At 38.7% G+C, this 18,727-nt stretch overlaps 1 protein-coding gene across 1 annotated transcript; it reads right to left on the minus strand.

The window, feature by feature from the left end:
* Positions 1-833: 833 nt before the first annotated feature.
* On the minus strand, positions 834-18,180 carry LOC135147177 (uncharacterized). Its single transcript, XM_064080029.1, has 5 exons — positions 18,160-18,180; positions 8,905-9,740; positions 2,025-3,938; positions 1,595-1,922; positions 834-1,217 (listed from the first exon to the last, which is right to left on the minus strand). Exons 1-5 carry the CDS (start codon positions 18,178-18,180, stop codon positions 834-836), a joined length of 3,483 nt encoding a protein of 1,160 aa, XP_063936099.1.
* Positions 18,181-18,727: the final 547 nt, after the last annotated feature.

Raw genomic sequence — 18,727 nt, forward strand, 5'->3', positions numbered from 1 at the left:
GATACACACATCATAGGGTACCTAATGTGTGCAACAAATCGGATAACGTGTACGGCATATACAACGTCACCGTCAAATCACAAATCAAATCAAACTGAACTGGGTGCACCCACGTATCCTGAACAAATAATCAAAATGGCCAAAGCTCCTCCCAAAAGCTACCAGAAGTATACGCCGTGACCAATCACTGTTAGGCCGAATAAACTCACTATATAGATTGATATAGTTAACACAATCAATAACAGAACACCAGTATAAGAGAATAATTCAACTAAACTCTTATTCACAAATCACAGTAGGTTACAAATAATCTCTTAGTGATTTATATTTTATCACTAAGAGCTGCTAGGTTACACGAATGATATTCAATTGATAACTCCTCTAGAGTAAACCCTAAGCTGTGATTATATACACAGTTTCACGATATCTACTGATTGATTTACAATTATCTGCTTCCTAAAATAATCTAATCAGTAGCTATCCTTTTCCTGTTCTGATTAGCATAATCTCTTTGATATTCTCCTTCCTTGTTTATCCAGATCTTCTCCTAGAAATCAGCCGCCTGCAAACTTTGATCTTCGTTAAACTCTGATCCAGCTGGCAGTCATCAAACTCTGATTTCCAGATAAACTCTGACATTTGCTTCTGCACAAGAACAAGTTAGATACCAGTGACATCATCAAATATGTAACAATCTCCCCCAACTTGTACATTAGACAGAATGAACAAGTTCTATATATTTACTGATGATGTCAAAAATAATCAAGGACAAATACATGAAATAATTAAATCACAGAACTAATTACAACTTACAGAACCAGCAGAACTATCTATCAAATCAACCTATATCCATAGCTTTCTCTGACAAACTGGTTGATCAGATTTTCTTCCTTCAGCTTCAAAGTCTGGATCATCTGAGCTTTGACATTTCTGAGTTCTTCAGTTTCATCCCCAGTTTTATAGATAGCTGCTCTCAAAGCATTCACTTTGCTTCTCTGCATTGCCTCTCCAAGCTGTATTACTCTTGGCCTGTCTGCTTCATTGTTATAACCCAAGATTCTGGTATTTGCAATAGTCTCCATCACAGAGCTATTCTTTTCCATGCTAATTTCAGAACCATCATCTTGAGCTATTTGTGAAATGTATTCCTCATTAGACTTTACTCCATAAAATCTTCTCTTTTCACTGATTGTCCTCTTCATCAGATCAGACCATCTCTGAGTAGTTTTATTCTTGATCTCCAACATGTAGTGAAAATGTTCCAGCTCTCTCAGAGATTTCAGTAATAAATCAGCTTCTGAGATTCTATAAACTCTGCCAGACTCCAGAAATATAGTAATTTTCTCTTTATCTTCTGGCCCATCATGAGTATCCATCAGAATTTGTACTGACTCAACTTTGTCAAGATCTTTCTGTGTAACAGCTTCTCCCAACTTCTCAGTCAGTGGATAAGGATCTCTGAAAGTAGTTGCTGAGCCTGTTTGAATTTTCTCTTTTCTGTGACCTAGACCAGTTGAGTCATAAGGTTCCTTTCCTCTGGTTCCATGAGTTCTTACTTTGGTGAGCATTGGGCTCTCCTTGTATAGATTTGTACCGAGGCTTTATTGTCTTCAACTTTCTCTTCTGTTGCTGAAACTTTAACTTGAGCATTGTTAGTGGTTAAAGTCATATCAGAGATTGGGTTGCTATCACCTTTTCTTTTTCTGGTTAAACCAGCTTCCTTTTCTTCCACTTGATCAGATACATTAGTAATTATATTTGCATTTCTGCTTAGCTTTAACATCCTCTGAGAAGGATTCTCTGATGCTATCTTGATCACTGATCTCTTTATCACAGGAGGAACTGAAGGAACTCCATCAACAGGTTTCTTCCCTTTATCTACTGCATCAGACTCAGATTGAGTTTGAGACCTGGTTCTTGGTCTGTTGATGTCAGTGTAGTTCACCTCACTGATTACTACTCCCTTTTGCTTTGGAATCTTCTGTTTTTGTGAGGGATCAGTAATCTGTTTTTGCTCATCAGACTTTGTCTTGCTGATCTTCTTCTTCTCAGCAGCCAGTCTTTCTTCCTCAAGTCTGATAGCTTCTATATCAACTCCTGGATTCTCCTTTTCAAATATTTTCCTTGCCATGGCTTCATCAATTGCTTGCAAGGAAGGAGATTTGTAGAAAAGAGTGGTTTCTCTGCCTCTGAACTTTAGAGTTTGACAGAACTTCTGAGACTCAGGGTCTCCAGCTTCAATCAGCTTATCAGCTCCAGAAATTTGAACTTCTTTCTGTTTTTCAACCTCAGAATTTACAAGAGCTATTTCTTTGGATATGACATCTGAATCTCTGACTGCTTTACTTATGTTCTGAGCTTGAGACATAACAGTCAGTTCCATAGACTGGTGCTTCTGTTTTGATTCTCTGGGTCTTTCAGAGACTGCATCCTTATTGCTCCTGACCTGTACCAACTGCTTAATGGATTTGTCTTCATTAACAGCTTCCTTCTTTTCCTCTTCATCATCATCATCTGACTTTTTTCTTATTAATAACTGGTCATTTTTGCATTTGTCTTTAAGCACTTTCTCCCCCTTTTTGACATTATCAGAGGTAAGAGCTTGAACCAGCTGAGCTACAGAGGAGCTCAAATCAGTCAGAGTATGCTGCATAGACATTTGAGTGGCTTCAATGGAAGTGAGTCTGTCCTCAATAGAAGGAGGTGTAGCTCTGCCCATCCTTTGATAATAAGTTAAATTGCAGACTTTTCTTCTGCCAGGCACAGAGAATGGAAGTGGAGAGCTTGGAACTGTGAGAGCTCTGATAGGAGAAGATTCTTTGACAGGTGATAGTACTTTAATTTGAGAATCAGCCCTTTCAGTTGTATTGTCTCTCACTGGCTCAGAGATTGAGAGGTGAAGACCAGGTGTCTGGATGGGAGTGGATGTGACCTCTGTTGCACCATCATCATCAATATCATCAGCAAAGATGCTCAGAGTATGAGATTCTAGAGCTTCAGTAGCTGCATCAGAGTTTGCAGCTTCAGTAATCTCCTGAGCAGGAGCTGCAACAATAGCTTCAGGTTGAAGCAGAGAATCCTGAATCATTTGCAAGACCATCTCTATCTGTGCATCTTCTGATTGATTGGGGACATCAGAAGCTATTTCTGACACAAGAGTATCAGCTGCAATGATATGTTCATGTTGAATCAGAGATTCCTGATTCAACTTCAACCCTTCATCAGATTTTGTCATTGTTGGTTGATCATTGTGCTCAGAGAATGATTCTGACATTTGTGTGTCAGCTGCTATTGTGTCAAGTGGAATTGCTGTGATGGGTTCAATCATAACAGGCTCTGCACTAGAGGGTTGATCAGAGAATGGGATCAAAGCCTGTGTTGGATCTTCTGACTGAAGTGGCTCAACAGTCAGATCAGTAATTGTGGTTGGCTTGATTTTCTTTCTCTGTTTCTTTGCTGGTGGAGGAGGTGGAGGTGCTTCATCAGATTCAGAGTCTGATATTTTCTGCAGAAATCTTCTTTTTCTGGGAGGAGGGGAGGGTTTGGTTGGAGATTTAGTGGACCTGAGAATCCTCTTTGGTGAATATTTTGCAACTGGCCCTTGTTGGGAAGAACCAGAGGGTAGTGTGTGAGTAGATTTTACAACTGGCCCCTTTTGAGAAGGACAAGAGGTTGGGACTTGTTCTGGATCAACAGTAGAAGGTGAAGGCTGTGGTATATTCTCATCAGAGAATAAAGCTGTATACTTATCAGGTAAAGCCACTCTTAACTTATCCTGTACCGTCACAGGAATGGCAAATACCGGGACCTGTGGTTTCTTGCTATCCTTCTTAATAAGATCAGTAAAAGCACGTTTGGTGATCTTAAAAGGTAATTCATTACCAGTTTCAGGAATGGGCACATCAGGAAAGCAATAAGAGAATATGAGCTGACAGAATCTAGCATAATAAACTATATTCATATTCTCTTATCTCCTATCACCAATGAATCTCAAGATAGATGTTGTTATAGAATAGAAAACAAAGAGGGTGAGCGATTCGTGCTTTGGACTGGTCTCGGTGCGAGATGCCTACGTATCTTCTGCGTGGAGAAGAATCAAGTCCAAAACGTAGTTCTAGTTATGAGGGGTAGAGCCCTTTATATAGGCGCTTCGGAGTCAGAAGTGGGACGGAAGTACGATTCCGTGTATCAGACTTCTTATCGAAGTATGCCTCGAAGCAAGAGATAAGATAGAACTCTTATCCTCTTGTTGTTGACGTTTATCCGTACTTCTGAATATTTATCTGCTAGAATCAGATGTATTATAGAATTTGGACTTGTAACTGGACCTCTATTAATTAATTACGAAATTAATTAATATTTAAGAGCCTCAGGCCCTATTTAACTGGGCTTTAGTATTCTTGGGCTTTTAATATCTAATTAAATATTACTTCTGACCCATATCATTTGCCCCCCAACTTTCGACAAGTTTTGTAAAAACTTTTCAAAAGTTGCTGAGTCCTCATCGGCTTTCTGAGCTCCTGATTCATATATCATGCGAGAAAGCTAACTTCTGCAAATTCCCATCGTCCAAGGTCTGAAGTTCCATAAATAGCGCAAGGATCTCACCGATCTTGACTACTTTGAAACAATTCGAGAGATGATTCGAATTGACTGTACAGTAAAGATAGCTCTGTTTCGTATCCTTCGGGATCGTACTTCATTTTTGATTGGAGTATCGGAAGACATGAGTCTTTCTTTTGACTTTTCGAATCGTTTTCATGACACTAGGAGTCTTTTTATTGGTACAACAAGTATTCTTCAAAATTACGTTTGTAATGGTACTTTCGAGCACTTTCGTATTTTTTCAGGGCTAAATTCAAATTAATCGGAATTTTTATGATTAAATTCCAATTTTCTTAGAATTTTTCGAGCCTTTAAATAATTTTCAAAATATATTTGAAATTAAAATTTCAATTTTATGATTTTTCTTGTATTTTTCCCTATTTTCGGAATTTTTGGGACATTTCTTTTAAGAATTAAATAATTCTTTAATAGAAATTCATCCCTCTCCCTGAGATGCTCCCTTGGCGTGGGTACCCCTGCCAAGGAAGCACTTTAGCTTGCCACGCCTAGGAGTTATGTCTCCTGGGCGTGGTTGGTTGATGTCTTGGTTGTTTTGCCTCCTTGGCGTGGGTACCCCCGCCAAGGAGGCATTTTAGCATGCCACGCCTAGGAGTTATGTCTCCTAGGCGTGCTTGACGTAGCTTCCACTGTGACATGCTTCCTTGGCGTGGGTACGCACGCCAAGGAGACATAATTCCATACCACGCCTAGTGGCAATGCCTCCTAGGCGTGGTTGACTTCAAGGCCTTTACATAGGCTTCATTTGCTAGTGCTTCCTGGGCGTGGGTACACCCGCCAAGGAGACACAATTATATACCACGCCTAGGAGAGATGTTTCCTGGGCGTGGTTGAAATTAGGGCCTTCACAAGGCTTCATTTGTTAGTGCTTCCTTGGCGTGGGTACACCCGCCAAGGAGACACAATTATATACCACGCCTAGGAGAGATGTTTCCTGGGCGTGGTTGAAATTAGGGCCTTCACAAGGCTTCATTTGTTAGTGCTTCCTTGGCGTGGGTACACCCGCCAAGGAGACACAATTATACACCACGCCTAGGAGAGATGCCTCCTGGGCGTGGTTGATTTTAGGGCCTTCACCAGGCTTTATTTGTTAGTGCTTCCTTGGCGTGGGTACACCCGCCAAGGAGACACAATTATACACCACGCCTAGGAGAGATGTCTCCTGGGCGTGGTTGATTTTAGGGCCTTCACGAGGCTTTATTTGGTAGTGCTCCCTTGGCGTGTATACAGACGCCAAGGAGACATATTTATACAAACTTTATTTTCGCTAGAATTTTCATTTATTTTTCGTAATAAATAGCATTTGTTGCTCAATTAGCAAAAGTGCCCTAGGCGTGGCTACCCCCGCCAAGAAGACCATTAATTTGGCACGCCTAGGGGTGTGATGCTGCTATATGCTGTGGGCCTCAGTCTAGAACTTGTCAGGCCTATATTATTTAGTTTTTTTCTTTAAATTTTTCAAGTGTCTTCAAGAATTCTCTCGATTCTTCTGGAAGGGGTTGGTCTTTTCAAATTTATGGGCTTCCCGCCTTTGACAAGGCTTGATGACCGGCCCAAGGCCCATTGTACGGGCTGTAGCCAGTTCATTTTAGGGTTTACCGGCAAGTGAACCTGTTAGGTCCTATAAACTCACTATATAATATGTTATAGTGATCACAATCTGTAACACAGTAAGACAATATGAGTTATTGGAATCAATAAACTCTTATATTCACAAAGCTTTGATGGTTACAAAAACTCTCTCAGTGATTTTTATTGTATCACTAAGAGCTGCTAGGGTTCTTAACAATATACTCGATAACTCAACTCCTATAGAGTAACCCTAATCTGTGTTTATATAGACACAGTTACAAAATCAATCTCTGATTTGATATCCTATAAATCAGCTAATAAATCTATCAATCAAAGATTGCTCCAGTTTTCTGTTTAGTTTCCATAGTCAGCAAATCACTCCTCAGCTTCTATCCTTCCTTGAAGTATATCCGCTTCTGAGCTCTTTCCACGTGTAAACTCTGTCGAGTCTTGACTATGTAAACTCTGATCAGACTTTATTAAACTCTGTCAGACTTTGCTAAACTCTGATCAGCTTCCAGTTTAAACTCTGATGATTCCTGTTCTAAAACAAACCTTAAGAACATCAGTAATCATCAATTATATCTAACAATCTCCCCCAACTTGTGCATGAATAAATTATGTGCAAGTTAACAGATAATTGATGATGTCAAAACATTTAAGTCAAATGCAACAGAGTTTAACTATATAACAGAAAACTTTTAAAACTTACAGATACTTTATTCCTTAGCTGCATAGACACCATTTGCTGTCTTTAGATACTCTCTGAGGAGTTCTTTTTCAGCATCATCAAGCACTGTAATCATTTGTCTCTTGATCTCTCTCAACTCTGGATCTGAAACTCCAGTTTGATAAATTGCAGCTCTGAGATCATAGATCTTGTTCTTCTTCAAGTCTCTATCCAGCCTTATATTGTAAGCTTTATCAGACTCTTCATTAAATGCAAGAGTTCTGATTCCACCTATCGTTTCAATCTTTGCTGAATTTTTCTTCATCTCCACCAGCTGTCCTTTATGATTGAGATATTTAGGAATGAAAGGTCCAGCATTTTTATTTCCTGTAATCCCCATCTTTCTTCTGATTTGATCTTTCAGCAGGTTGGAGATGTGTTGTCCTGACTTGTTCTTTACTTGAAATATGTATGATACATATCTCAATTCTTCCCAGTGTTTAGCATATAGATCTGCTTCAAGCACTCTAAACACTGTTCCATCAGACATGAAGTAGATAAGGATATTATCTCCTCTGTCATTCTTTACCAACTGGACTGAATCAAGTTTGTCCATTTTGTCTTGCAATACCCCAGTCTTGGGAGCACAGAGAGATGAGGGGTCATCTGGTCTTGATCCTATACTCTGATCAAATTTTTCATATTTGGATCCCAGCCCTCCTTTATCTCTTCCTGCCTTTTGATGAGAAAATGGTTTAATTGAGCCTTTTTCAAAACTTATTTCAGTCATCAGAGTAGGTTTTGCAAATCCAGCCAGTGGTGTAGTTGTTGGTTTGAACACAGCTTGAGCTTTGTCAGAGACTGTGTCTTTCTTTGCTTCTTTATTGACTTGAGCTGTGTCAGAGGTCAATCTTTCTTTTTGAGGTTCTGCAACATGAGCTCTGTCAGAGATTGCAGCTTCTGTTTTCTTTTCCTTCACAACTTGATCCTTGTCAGAGGTTGTAGATTTCTTCTTTTCCCAGCCTCTCTCCAGATGTTCATCTACTTTGCTTTTACCCTTGGAGGTGTATTCATCTTCAGAGTATACCTTCTTGATTGGCAAACTCTGATCAGCAACAGTAGCTTCTTTGATCAGTATTCCCTTTTCTTTTGGCTTGGTAGTTGACTTTGCAGGCTTTTGGATTTTTCCTGACTTTACTGCTTCAGCATGTTCTTTCTTTAGTTCTTCTTCTTCTGCAGCAATCAACTCCAAATCCAAATTTGCTTCTGGATTTTCTTGTTCAAAAATCAATCTAGCAAGCTCTTCATCAGTCATGGGTTTGTCTGATCCAGTCACTGGACTTTGCTTAGATCCAGATGTGATGTTGTGAGTTGGACCAGACTTTGTGCTTTGCTTAGATTGTTTCTGACTGTCAGAGTTTGAAACTCTTCCACCAGTCCCTGCTTGAAATCTTTTGTGCTTTGTAAAATCATCAGCATCATCATCATCATCCTTTTTCTTCCTTTTCAGAGATTGAGTAGTAGACTTGCATTTGACTTGAGCTACTCTCTCCCCCTTTTTGACATCATCCTCATCAGGAATCAGAATGGATGTGATCAGAGAAAGTGAAGTTTGGATAGCTTCAAGCTGTTTGGACATCTTTTCTTGATTGGATTCAATCAAGGTCATCCTTTGGTTAAGAGATTCATTTGTAGTGACCAGCTTCTGTACACTTTCTTTCATAGGATTGATGGTCCTTTTCTTTTCCAGGTCATTTGTCTCCTTGACCTTTGCCACCTCAGTTCTTAGACTATCTATAGATTTAGATGTCTGGTCATGAGCAGGATGAAATGTCTTCAGATATAGAATTGTGCCCTTGAGGCTTGACATAACATCAGAGTTTGTAATTTTCTTCTCTGCCATAGCTAAGAACTCTTCAGCTTTAGGTGTTTCCAAGGAGTGCTGGTGACTCAACCAGAGTTTATCCCAGACTTCATTTGGTGGATCAACCTGAAGATCCCTTGGGAGTGGCTCAGAGGCTGTATTCAGAGTTTGTAGCCTTGCATTGAACTGGCTAGTAGACTCCCATTTCTGTTGTGTCAAAGGGATTTCAGCATTGTCATCCTTGTCAGTATCTGAACTGGTATCATCCTCAGTATCAGAGTTTGCTTTTTCATCTGCAGGAACAGGATCTGCAACTTTCTCCACATTATCCTGAGCAGATTTTCCTTTATCTTCAGACTGTGACTTGATGGGCTCTTCACCAGTCTGAGCCAGAGATTGTAAAGCTTCCACAGCTACTTTGTCACTTTCCTCAACTGCATCAGACTTGTAGTTCTCTGGAGCTGTATCATGAACAATGGCATCCTTAGGAATTTTCATTGGAGATTGAGGAATTTGACCATGATCAGATAGTGGAGTTTGACAATCAGACTGAGTTGCTCCAGCTGCAGCAGTAACTGGTTCATCACACCTGATCTCTTCATCTACTGCAGATGCTGTAGGAGATGCTTTAGGAGATGTTGTAGGAGATAATGGTGTGGCATCAGTGATAGGAACAGCTTGAAGAGGTTCCACCATCAGAGCTTGAGAAGGATCAACAGGAATTGGACTTGATGGTGTTTGCTCTTCTTGGATAGTGAAATCAGTAATTTCAGATTCTGGAATCTTGGCTCTCTTTGGCTTGTGTGCCCTTCTTTTGAATCTAGCTGGTTTTTGTTGAGGACTAGACTGAGCAGGTTCATTGGTTGGTGTAGGTGTAGGTTCAGAGTTTACATCTTGTGCAGGTTCAAGATCATCAAAGTCATATGCTGCAACAAGCCTTCTTCTTTTCTTTTGCTTTGGAGGAGAAGCAGAGTTTGGAGCGTCAGAGTTTACTGGTATATCAGACTTTGTCTGTAGAACTTGTGTATCAACAGAGGTTCTGGTTTTTGTTGTAGAGGGTTGGTCATCAGGCTTTATTGATTTGGATGTTTGTGTAGTTGATGATCTGGGTTTTCTGGTGACTGTGGGAGAGGTAGGATGTTGTGGTTGAGGTTGTTGAGGCTGTGGTTGTGGTTCCTGAGGAAGATTCAGCCTTGCCCTGAATGGAGCTGGGATTTGCAGAGGCCTGAGAACTGGTCTCTTCTCATCTTTAGATATGAGATCCTTAAAAGCCCTTTTATGAAGTTTAAAAGGCTTGATCTCATCTGCAGCATCAAAATCCACTTCTCCAACAGTGGCATTAAACAACAATTGACAAAATCTTGAGAAATAAATGACTTTTCTGTTCTCAAGCATTCTTTCACCAATATTTCTAAGAACTAATCTACCAAAATCAAATGCAGTAGAATAGATCAGAGAGTACCCGATCTGTAGCATGTCCATAGGAATAGCATCCCAGTTGGTAGATTTCTTCTGGAAAGCTCTGGTAATGCAATCAAAGAAAAAGCTCCATTCCTTATTGAGCCATGGACGCTTCAACTGACCCAGTTTATCCAGAGATTCGTAGTACCCCAAATCAAGCATCATCGTTCTGAGATTTGCATCTCCATTCGTAATGTATGCAGGATGTTCCGGCAAGTTGAGTGCCTGACGAACAGTTGCTGGAGTAACTGCATACTCCTCCCCGTCATAGGAAAACACAATTGATGGTGATCCATCTGCACCACCATTGTCATATGTACCCGACCTCCAAAAGCTGATGATTTGGCTTCCTGAAAGTCTTGCAGGAGCGGTGAGAGCTGTACCGATGACACTCTGTGCCAAGAATCGCTGAAAGGGATGATAATCCCTTGGAGCTTCAGCAGTGTCAAGAATGGCTGCATAGTTATTTGGAACAAATTCAACACCTGCCAAGATAAAAGATGTAGTGGCCATTAGATCAGAGATTATGAGAAGAAGATGTTTGAGGAAGTGTGTAGATGAAGATTTGAATTTGCAGAGAACAGAGTGTAAGAGTGTTGGTTAGAAAGTGAAAGTAGAGAGTAAGTGTAAAATTGAATAATAAAATCTGATCTGAAAAACTCTTCAGATTTTGTTGAACTGAGTACGCATGGGCTTTTTGTTCAATTAGACACCTGTCAAAATGTAACTGGTAGATGAATGTTAGTGGGATAGAGAAACGAGAGTAATCATCATGAGTGCAGTAAAACATGCGCAGTAATAAATGCTGATTACACGTTCTCCTATTAAAATGTTGTGCATGTAAACCCACTAATAATACATCCGTTTGAAACATATTCTCTTCACATTCTCTGAATATTTGAAATAAAAATCAAGATCAAATCTCTCGAATTTTAAACTCTGAGATTTAAGTCAAAGAAAATAAATTTCTGCAAACCTCAGAATAAAGACATAATTTTCAGAATATTCATCAATAAATCAGAGTTTGTTCTAAAATCCATAGCTCAATAATGTGCCTGTGAAATGTGTGTGTGGTCATGTTAAATCAGAGAATATAAAATTTCACAATTTCGTAATTATAAGGTAGACAAAAATAATTTATGCAAACTCTCAAAATTTAGACTGAGACATACTCTGATGATTCAGATAAAATAATATAACCCCCTTTTTTTTTTTTTTTTTTTTTTCAAGGACGCTTCTCAGTGTAAGTGAGGCACGACCTTTAAATATACTATTGCATTAGTATTTCTCCAGTAATCAGAGATTGTGACTGGTCACCATAGATTATAAAATCTTAGCAATTACTTAATACCAGCAAATGTTTGGTTCTTCCCAGTCACTGTCATATTAACATCTAAGATCTCAAAGGAGTACCATGCTTATTTTTCAGGGGGGTTTTGTCTCAGGTAACAAAAACATCAGAGTTTATAATCACTGTCTAGTATATGAGAGAAAATTTAAATTAATCAGTCTCACTTATAATTAAGATATGTGAAGTAGTAAAGTCTCAATGATATCAACATGCATAGTGAACTATTGTAGCACAAAATTGAGATCAGGATTGAGGAACTTAGCTGAGATTCATGATTACTCATTCAGAACATGCTTCATGGTATCTTCATAGGTGTTTTGTCTCAGAGAAGATAAAAATGAGATCATTTATCAAGATTCAGAGAATGTTATCAGAGAATGTTATCAGAGTAAAGCAATCAGAGTATATCATCAGAGAATATCATCAGAGTTTATCAATCAGAGTATATCATGGCAGATGTGTGAGTAATACATATGGTAAATTTGACAATTTAAATTTTAAAGATCTAACCAATATGTTTACTCAGTTCCTGATATCATTCCTAGCTCATTCACCAGCCTAGTAAAAGTTGCTTCACTTAATGGCTTGGTGAAGATGTCTGCTAGCTGCTGTTCAGTAGGAACAAAGTGAAGTTCAATGGTTCCTTCCTCCACATGCTCCCTTATAAAATGATATCTTATACTGATGTGCTTTGTCAGAGAATGTTGAACTGGATTTCCTGTCATAGCAATAGCACTTTGGTTATCACAATAAATAGGAATTTTAGAGAAGGATAACCCATAGTCCAACAGCTGATTCTTCATCCAAAGAATTTGAGCACAACAGCTGCCTGCAGCAATATACTCTGATTCTGCTGTTGATGTTGAGATGGACTTCTGCTTCTTACTGTACCAAGAAACTAGTCTTCCACCCAGAAATTGACAACTCCCACTTGTGCTTTTCCTGTCAATTTTGCAACCTGCAAAATCTGCATCAGAGTATCCAATTAGACTAAAATCTGATTCTCTAGGATACCATAATCCCAATGATGTTGTTCCCTTGAGATATCTGAATATCCTTTTTACTGCAGTCAGATGAGGCTCTCTTGGATCTGCCTGAAATCTTGCACATAGACATGTGGCATACATAATGTCTGGTCTACTTGCAGTCAAATAAAGCAATGATCCAATCATTCCTCTATAGTTTGTTATATCCACTGATGCACCAGTATCTTTGTCTAGTTTTGTTGCTGTTGCCATAGGAGTAGTTGCAGCAGAACTGTCTTGCATACCAAATTTCTTTAAAAGATTTCTGGTATATTTGGCTTGATTTATAAAAATCCCATCTTCAGTCTGTTCAACTTGTAAACCCAGAAAATAACTGAGTTTCCCCATCATGCTCATTTGGTACCTAGACTGCATAAGCTTGGCAAATCTTTGACAGAGTTTAGCATTAGTGGAGCCAAAAATTATGTCATCAACATAGATTTGAACTAAAAGCAGATCATTACCATGATTCGAATAAAACAGAGTTTTATCTATGGTACCTCTAGTAAATCCACTTTCAAGAAGAAATTGAGCTAGAGTTTCATACCATGCCCTTGGAGCCTGCTTTAGTCCATAAAGTGCTTTGTCTAATCTGTAGACATAGTCTGGATGTTTTGGATCCACAAAACCTGGAGGTTGTTCAACATATACCTCTTCATCCAGTTTCCCATTTAGAAAAGCACTTTTGACATCCATCTGAAATACTTTGAATTTCTTGTGTGCAGCATAGGCCAGAAAGATTCTAATTGCCTCCAATCTTGCAACTGGAGCAAATGTCTCATCATAATCAATACCTTCCTGTTGTGAATACCCTTTTGCCACAAGCCTTGCTTTATTCCTTGTAATGACACCCTCACTGTCAGTTTTGTTTCTGAACACCCATTTTGCACCAACTATTGATCTGTCTTTAGGTCTTGGTACTAGGGTCCAGACTTTATTTCTCTCAAATTCATTTAACTCTTCTTGCATTGCTTGAATCCAATCAGGATCTTGAAGAGCTTCCTCCACCTTTTTGGGTTCTGTTTGTGACAGAAAGCAATGATGTAAACACTCATTGGCTGTAGCTGTCCTTGTTTGTACACCTGCTTCTGGATTTCCAATAATCAAATCAGGTGTATGAGATTTTGTCCACTTCCTTGCATGTGGAAGTTGACCATTTTCATCATTGGATCCTCCCCCTTGATCCATGCTCTCCTGATTCTGCTGATTATTCTCTGTAGCTCCCCCTACAATTGTGCTATCAGAGTTTGAATCAGTATTCTCTGATGAGGTTGAGTTAGCATTCTCTGATGAGTCTTGAGTAGAGTCTGAAGCATTCTGATGCTCCCCCTCAGCAAGGGCTTCATCATCATGAACTTGTGAATTTTCACCAGAGTTTGCTGTGTTTTGTTCACAGTCAGAGTTTGACTGTTCATCAGAGTTTGTTGAATCAGAGAATATTTCTTCATTTTCAAAATGCAGTTCTTCATGATCATCCATATCTGTTAGACCCATTATTCTTTTGTCATCAAATGACACATGTATGGATTCCATGATCACCTTGGTTCTTAGATTATAGACTCTGAAGGCCTTTGTTATGATAGGATAACCTACAAAAATGCCTTCATCAGCTTTTAAATCAAACTTGGTAAGCTGTTCTGGATGAGTCTTCAATACAAAGCATTTGCACCCAAATATGTGAAAGTACTTCAGATTTGGCTTCTTTTTCTTCACCATCTCATATGGGGTTTTGCCATGCTTATTAATCAAGGTTGCATTTTGAGTGAAACAAGCTGTTTGAACAGCTTCTGCCCAGAAATATGTAGGCAATTTAGCCTCATCAAGCATAGTTCTGGCAGCTTCTATAAGAGTTCTGTTTTTCCTTTCAACTACACCATTTTGCTGTGGTGTACCAGGTGCAGAGAACTGTTGCACTACACCTCTTTCTTTGCAGAACTCTTCCATTGTTGAATTTCTAAACTCAGTTCCATTATCACTTCTAATAATCTTCACTTTGTCTTCAGATCCATGATCCAGTTGTGTCACATGATCCATCAGATGCAAGGCTGTTTCATCTTTAGAGTGAAGAAAATATACCCAAGTGTATCTAGTATACTCATCAACAATGACAAGAGCATATTTCTTCCTTGCAATGGATGGTACATTTACTGGTCCAAATAGATCAACATGTAGAAGATGATATGGTTTATTAATTGAGAATTCAGTCTTACTCTTGAAAGATGTCTTTCTCTGCTTGGCTTTTTGACATGAATCACACAATCCATCAGATGTCAGTAGTGATTCAGGAAGTCCTCTCACAAGCTTTTTCTTTATAAGCTCATTTATCGAATTGAAATTTAGATGTGAAAGCTTCTTGTGCCATTTCCAACTTTCTTCTGCAGAGATCCTTGTAGACAAGCAAATTGCTTTTCCTTCAGAGTTTGTAGGCAAGTGGATTTCATAAATATTCCCATGTCTGTGAGCAGTTACTGCCACTTTGCCTGTTGACTTGCTTACTATCTCACTGTGTTCTTCATAGAAATCAACATGATATCCTCTGTCACAGATCTGACTGACAGAGAGTAAATTGTGTTTCAGCCCTTGAACAAGAGCTACATTTGATATGATGACATTTCCAAGATTGATGTTGCCATATCCCAGAGTCCTTCCTATGTTGCCATCTCCATAAGAAACACTTGGGCCAGCCTTCTCCACAAACTCTGACAGCAGGGTCTTATTTCCAGTCATGTGTCCTGAACATCCACTGTCCAAGACTAGGATATTCTTCCTGTTGCCCTGCAATCACAAAGACCACTAGTTGTTAGTTTTAAGGACCCAGACTTGCTTGGATCCCTTGGCCTTATTAAGTTTGTTAGCTTTTGCAGCGGTATTATTATCAGAGTTTGAGCTAACAGACTTTGCAACAGAGTTTGTACTGGAAACAGAGTTTGTAGTTGCAGAGTTTTTATTAACCTTTAAAGAAGGCTTCAATTGATAATAATCATAATACAAACTATGATATTCTTTGCAAGTATAAATGGAATGCCATAAACTACCACAATGAAAACATGGATCTTGTGGTTTATATCTAATACTACTTTTTCTAACTCCAGACTTTGTAGGTAAAGAGTTAATGTCCTTGTTCTTCCTGCAAAAATTAGCAAGATGATTAGTATTACCACAGTTATGGCATGTCTTCCTAGGTGCATTTGGAACAGGCATGTAGTTGTTACTCTTGTCTATGCCAATTTTGCCATTTCTATTTTTCCTAGGCTCCTTGTTTCTGTCATCAGACTTTACCTCTTTAAGCTTATGTTTAAGCTGTTTCTGAGTCATCAGTCCTATGTTAACCTGTTTGGGCTTTTCAGATTTTAAATTGTTGTTAATCTCTGATTTTGGTCTACATTGTTTATTCTTAGGGGATTCAACAACAAATTTAACAGGTTTAACCTTAGGTTTTTGAGTTTTAACAAACTCTGTTTTTGATGACTCAGCTTCTGAGTTATCAGTGTAACCTAGTCCTTTCTTCCAGTTTCCACTACCTAAGATATCCTGAGTAGTTTTGCCTGAATTAGTCCATGTTTTAATGATCTCTCTTTCCTTGGCAAGTTCTGATTGAAGAGATGCATACCTCTTTGATAATTCATCTTTGATAATGACAGCATCATCTCTTTCTTTTTGAACTTCCAACATTTGAACTAATTCTTTTTCTAGAAAATCATTCCTTTTCTTTACACTCAGAGTTTCAGATTTTAATCTTTCATTCTCTAAAGTCTGATCTCTAAAACTGATATGTAAAGTTTTAAGAAACAATCTTAACTCAGTTATATCTTCAGTATCAAAGGCAAGAGTAGAATGAGGTACCTTAGCAGCAGATTCAGAGTTGTTGTCAGTGTTTGCCATCAGAGCATAATTGACTTCTTCTTCTGAATCAGATGTATCTGTCCAGTTTCCCTTCTTGGTGATAAAAGCTTTTTCTTTTTCCTTCTTAGGTTTCTTGCATTCTGATGCAAAGTGTCCCTTTTCACCACAGTTGAAACAGGTATACTTGTCAGCTTTTCCAGCTTTCCCTTCTTTGCCCTCATTCTTCTTAAAGTTTTTCTTGTCATAAACTCTGTCAGAGTTTCTGTCTTTCTTTGAAAAACTTTTGCCTTTGTTAAACTTTTTGTAGGCCAACTTCTTGAAGCTCTTCACCATTAATGCTGCTAACTGCATCATCTCATCATCACTTTCTTCAGAGTCTGAGGGAACATCAGAGTTTGAGTCATCAGAGTCTGATGTCTCAATGTCAGACTTTGTGACACGAGCTTTTCCTTTGCTCTTAGCAGCTTCCTCTTGAACTTTCAGAGCAACAGACTTTGATTTTCCTCCATGTCGTTTGCTCCTCTGTTCCATCTCAAGTTCATGAGTCTTCAGTCTTCCATAAACATCATCAAGAGACATTTCTCCAAGATCAAGATTGTCTCTTATTGTAGTGACTTTCAAATCCCATTTTTCAGGAAGAGCTAGAAGGAATTTGAGGTTTGAGTCTTCAAGATCATATTCCTTGTCCACCAGAGATAAGTCATTCAGCAGTTTGACAAATCTGTCATACAGATCTGTCAGGGACTCACCAGATTTTGAGTCAAAGTGTTCATACTCCTGTGTAAGGATTGTTTTTCTGTTTTTCTTAATGGCCTGAGTTCCTTGACATCTGGTTTCCAGAGCATCCCAGATTTGTTTAGCAGTTTTGCACCCAATCACCCTATTAGACATTGCATTATCAAGGGCACTATGCAACAGATGCTTCACCTTTGCATCTTTGCTGATTGATGAGATGTCCTCTGGAGTATAGTCTTTCTTTTCTTTTGGAACCATCTTTTGAGGTTCATCTGCAATCCCAACAGAGAGCTTGGTGGGCATATGTGGTCCATCAAAAATCCTGTCAAGGTATTCTGGATCAACAGAGTCTAAGAATATGATCATTCTTTCTTTCCAGACTGGATATTCAGATGCCTTAAGGATTGGAACTCTAAAGGATGAAGCTTGTGATTTTTCAGACATGATTGTGTTTAAGATCTCACTGTAGTAATCTTAACAGAGCTGGCTCTGATACCACTTGTTAGGTCCTATAAACTCACTATATAATATGTTATAGTGATCACAATCTGTAACACAGTAAGACAATATGAGTTATTGGAATCAATAAACTCTTATATTCACAAAGCTTTGATGGTTACAAAAACTCTCTCAGTGATTTTTATTGTATCACTAGGAGCTGCTAGGGTTCTTAACAATATACTCGATAACTCAACTCCTATAGAGTAACCCTAATCTGTGTTTATATAGACACAGTTACAAAATCAATCTCTGATTTGATATCCTATAAATCAGCTAATAAATCTATCAATCAAATATTGCTCCAGTTTTCTGTTTAGTTTCCATAGTCAGCAAATCACTCCTCAGCTTCTATCCTTCCTTGAAGTATATCCGCTTCTGAGCTCTTTCCACGTGTAAACTCTGTCGAGTCTTGACTATGTAAACTCTGATCAGACTTTATTAAACTCTGTCAGACTTTGCTAAACTCTGATCAGCTTCCAGTTTAAACTCTGATGATTCCTGTTCTAAAACAAACCTTAAGAACATCAGTAATCATCAATTATATCTAACAGAACCGGTTGTGGATTGCCTATATAATGAGTGACTGAGAGTTCATTTCTCATTTCACTCCAAAGTTTCCAAGTTTAAGTGCTAGAAAGCCCTCCTAAACACTCTCAAAAAATTCTCTAGTTTCTCGGCGAATTCTTAGGCGTATCTCCGGCAATCTTCAAGTTCTTTCCAGATTCCGGCCGATATTCAAGGGTTTTCCAGTTTTCCGGGCGATCTTCAAAAATTTCCCAGGTTCCGATCAATCTTCATCTTTTCTTCATCAGTTTCTGGGTTTCATACCTTCATCCGAAGAAGAACAATGGCTGATTCTACATCATCACAGCAATCCCAGCAATCTCAACTTTCTCCGGCTGCTAATGCTCGCGTTCGGCGAGGTAAAAAATCCCTCGTCCATGCTAGCGTTGTTTCATTACGTGATTTACTTAGCGAGTTTGGTCAGGCTTTTCCCAACCTTCATCATCTTGAGGCATATAATCACCCATCTAAATACAAACAAAAGGATGTAGATATAATGGCTAAGTTATTTGGGATTG

This window comes from Daucus carota, chromosome 6 (assembly GCF_001625215.2).
Source record: "Daucus carota subsp. sativus chromosome 6, DH1 v3.0, whole genome shotgun sequence".
Taxonomy (NCBI): domain Eukaryota; kingdom Viridiplantae; phylum Streptophyta; class Magnoliopsida; order Apiales; family Apiaceae; genus Daucus; species Daucus carota.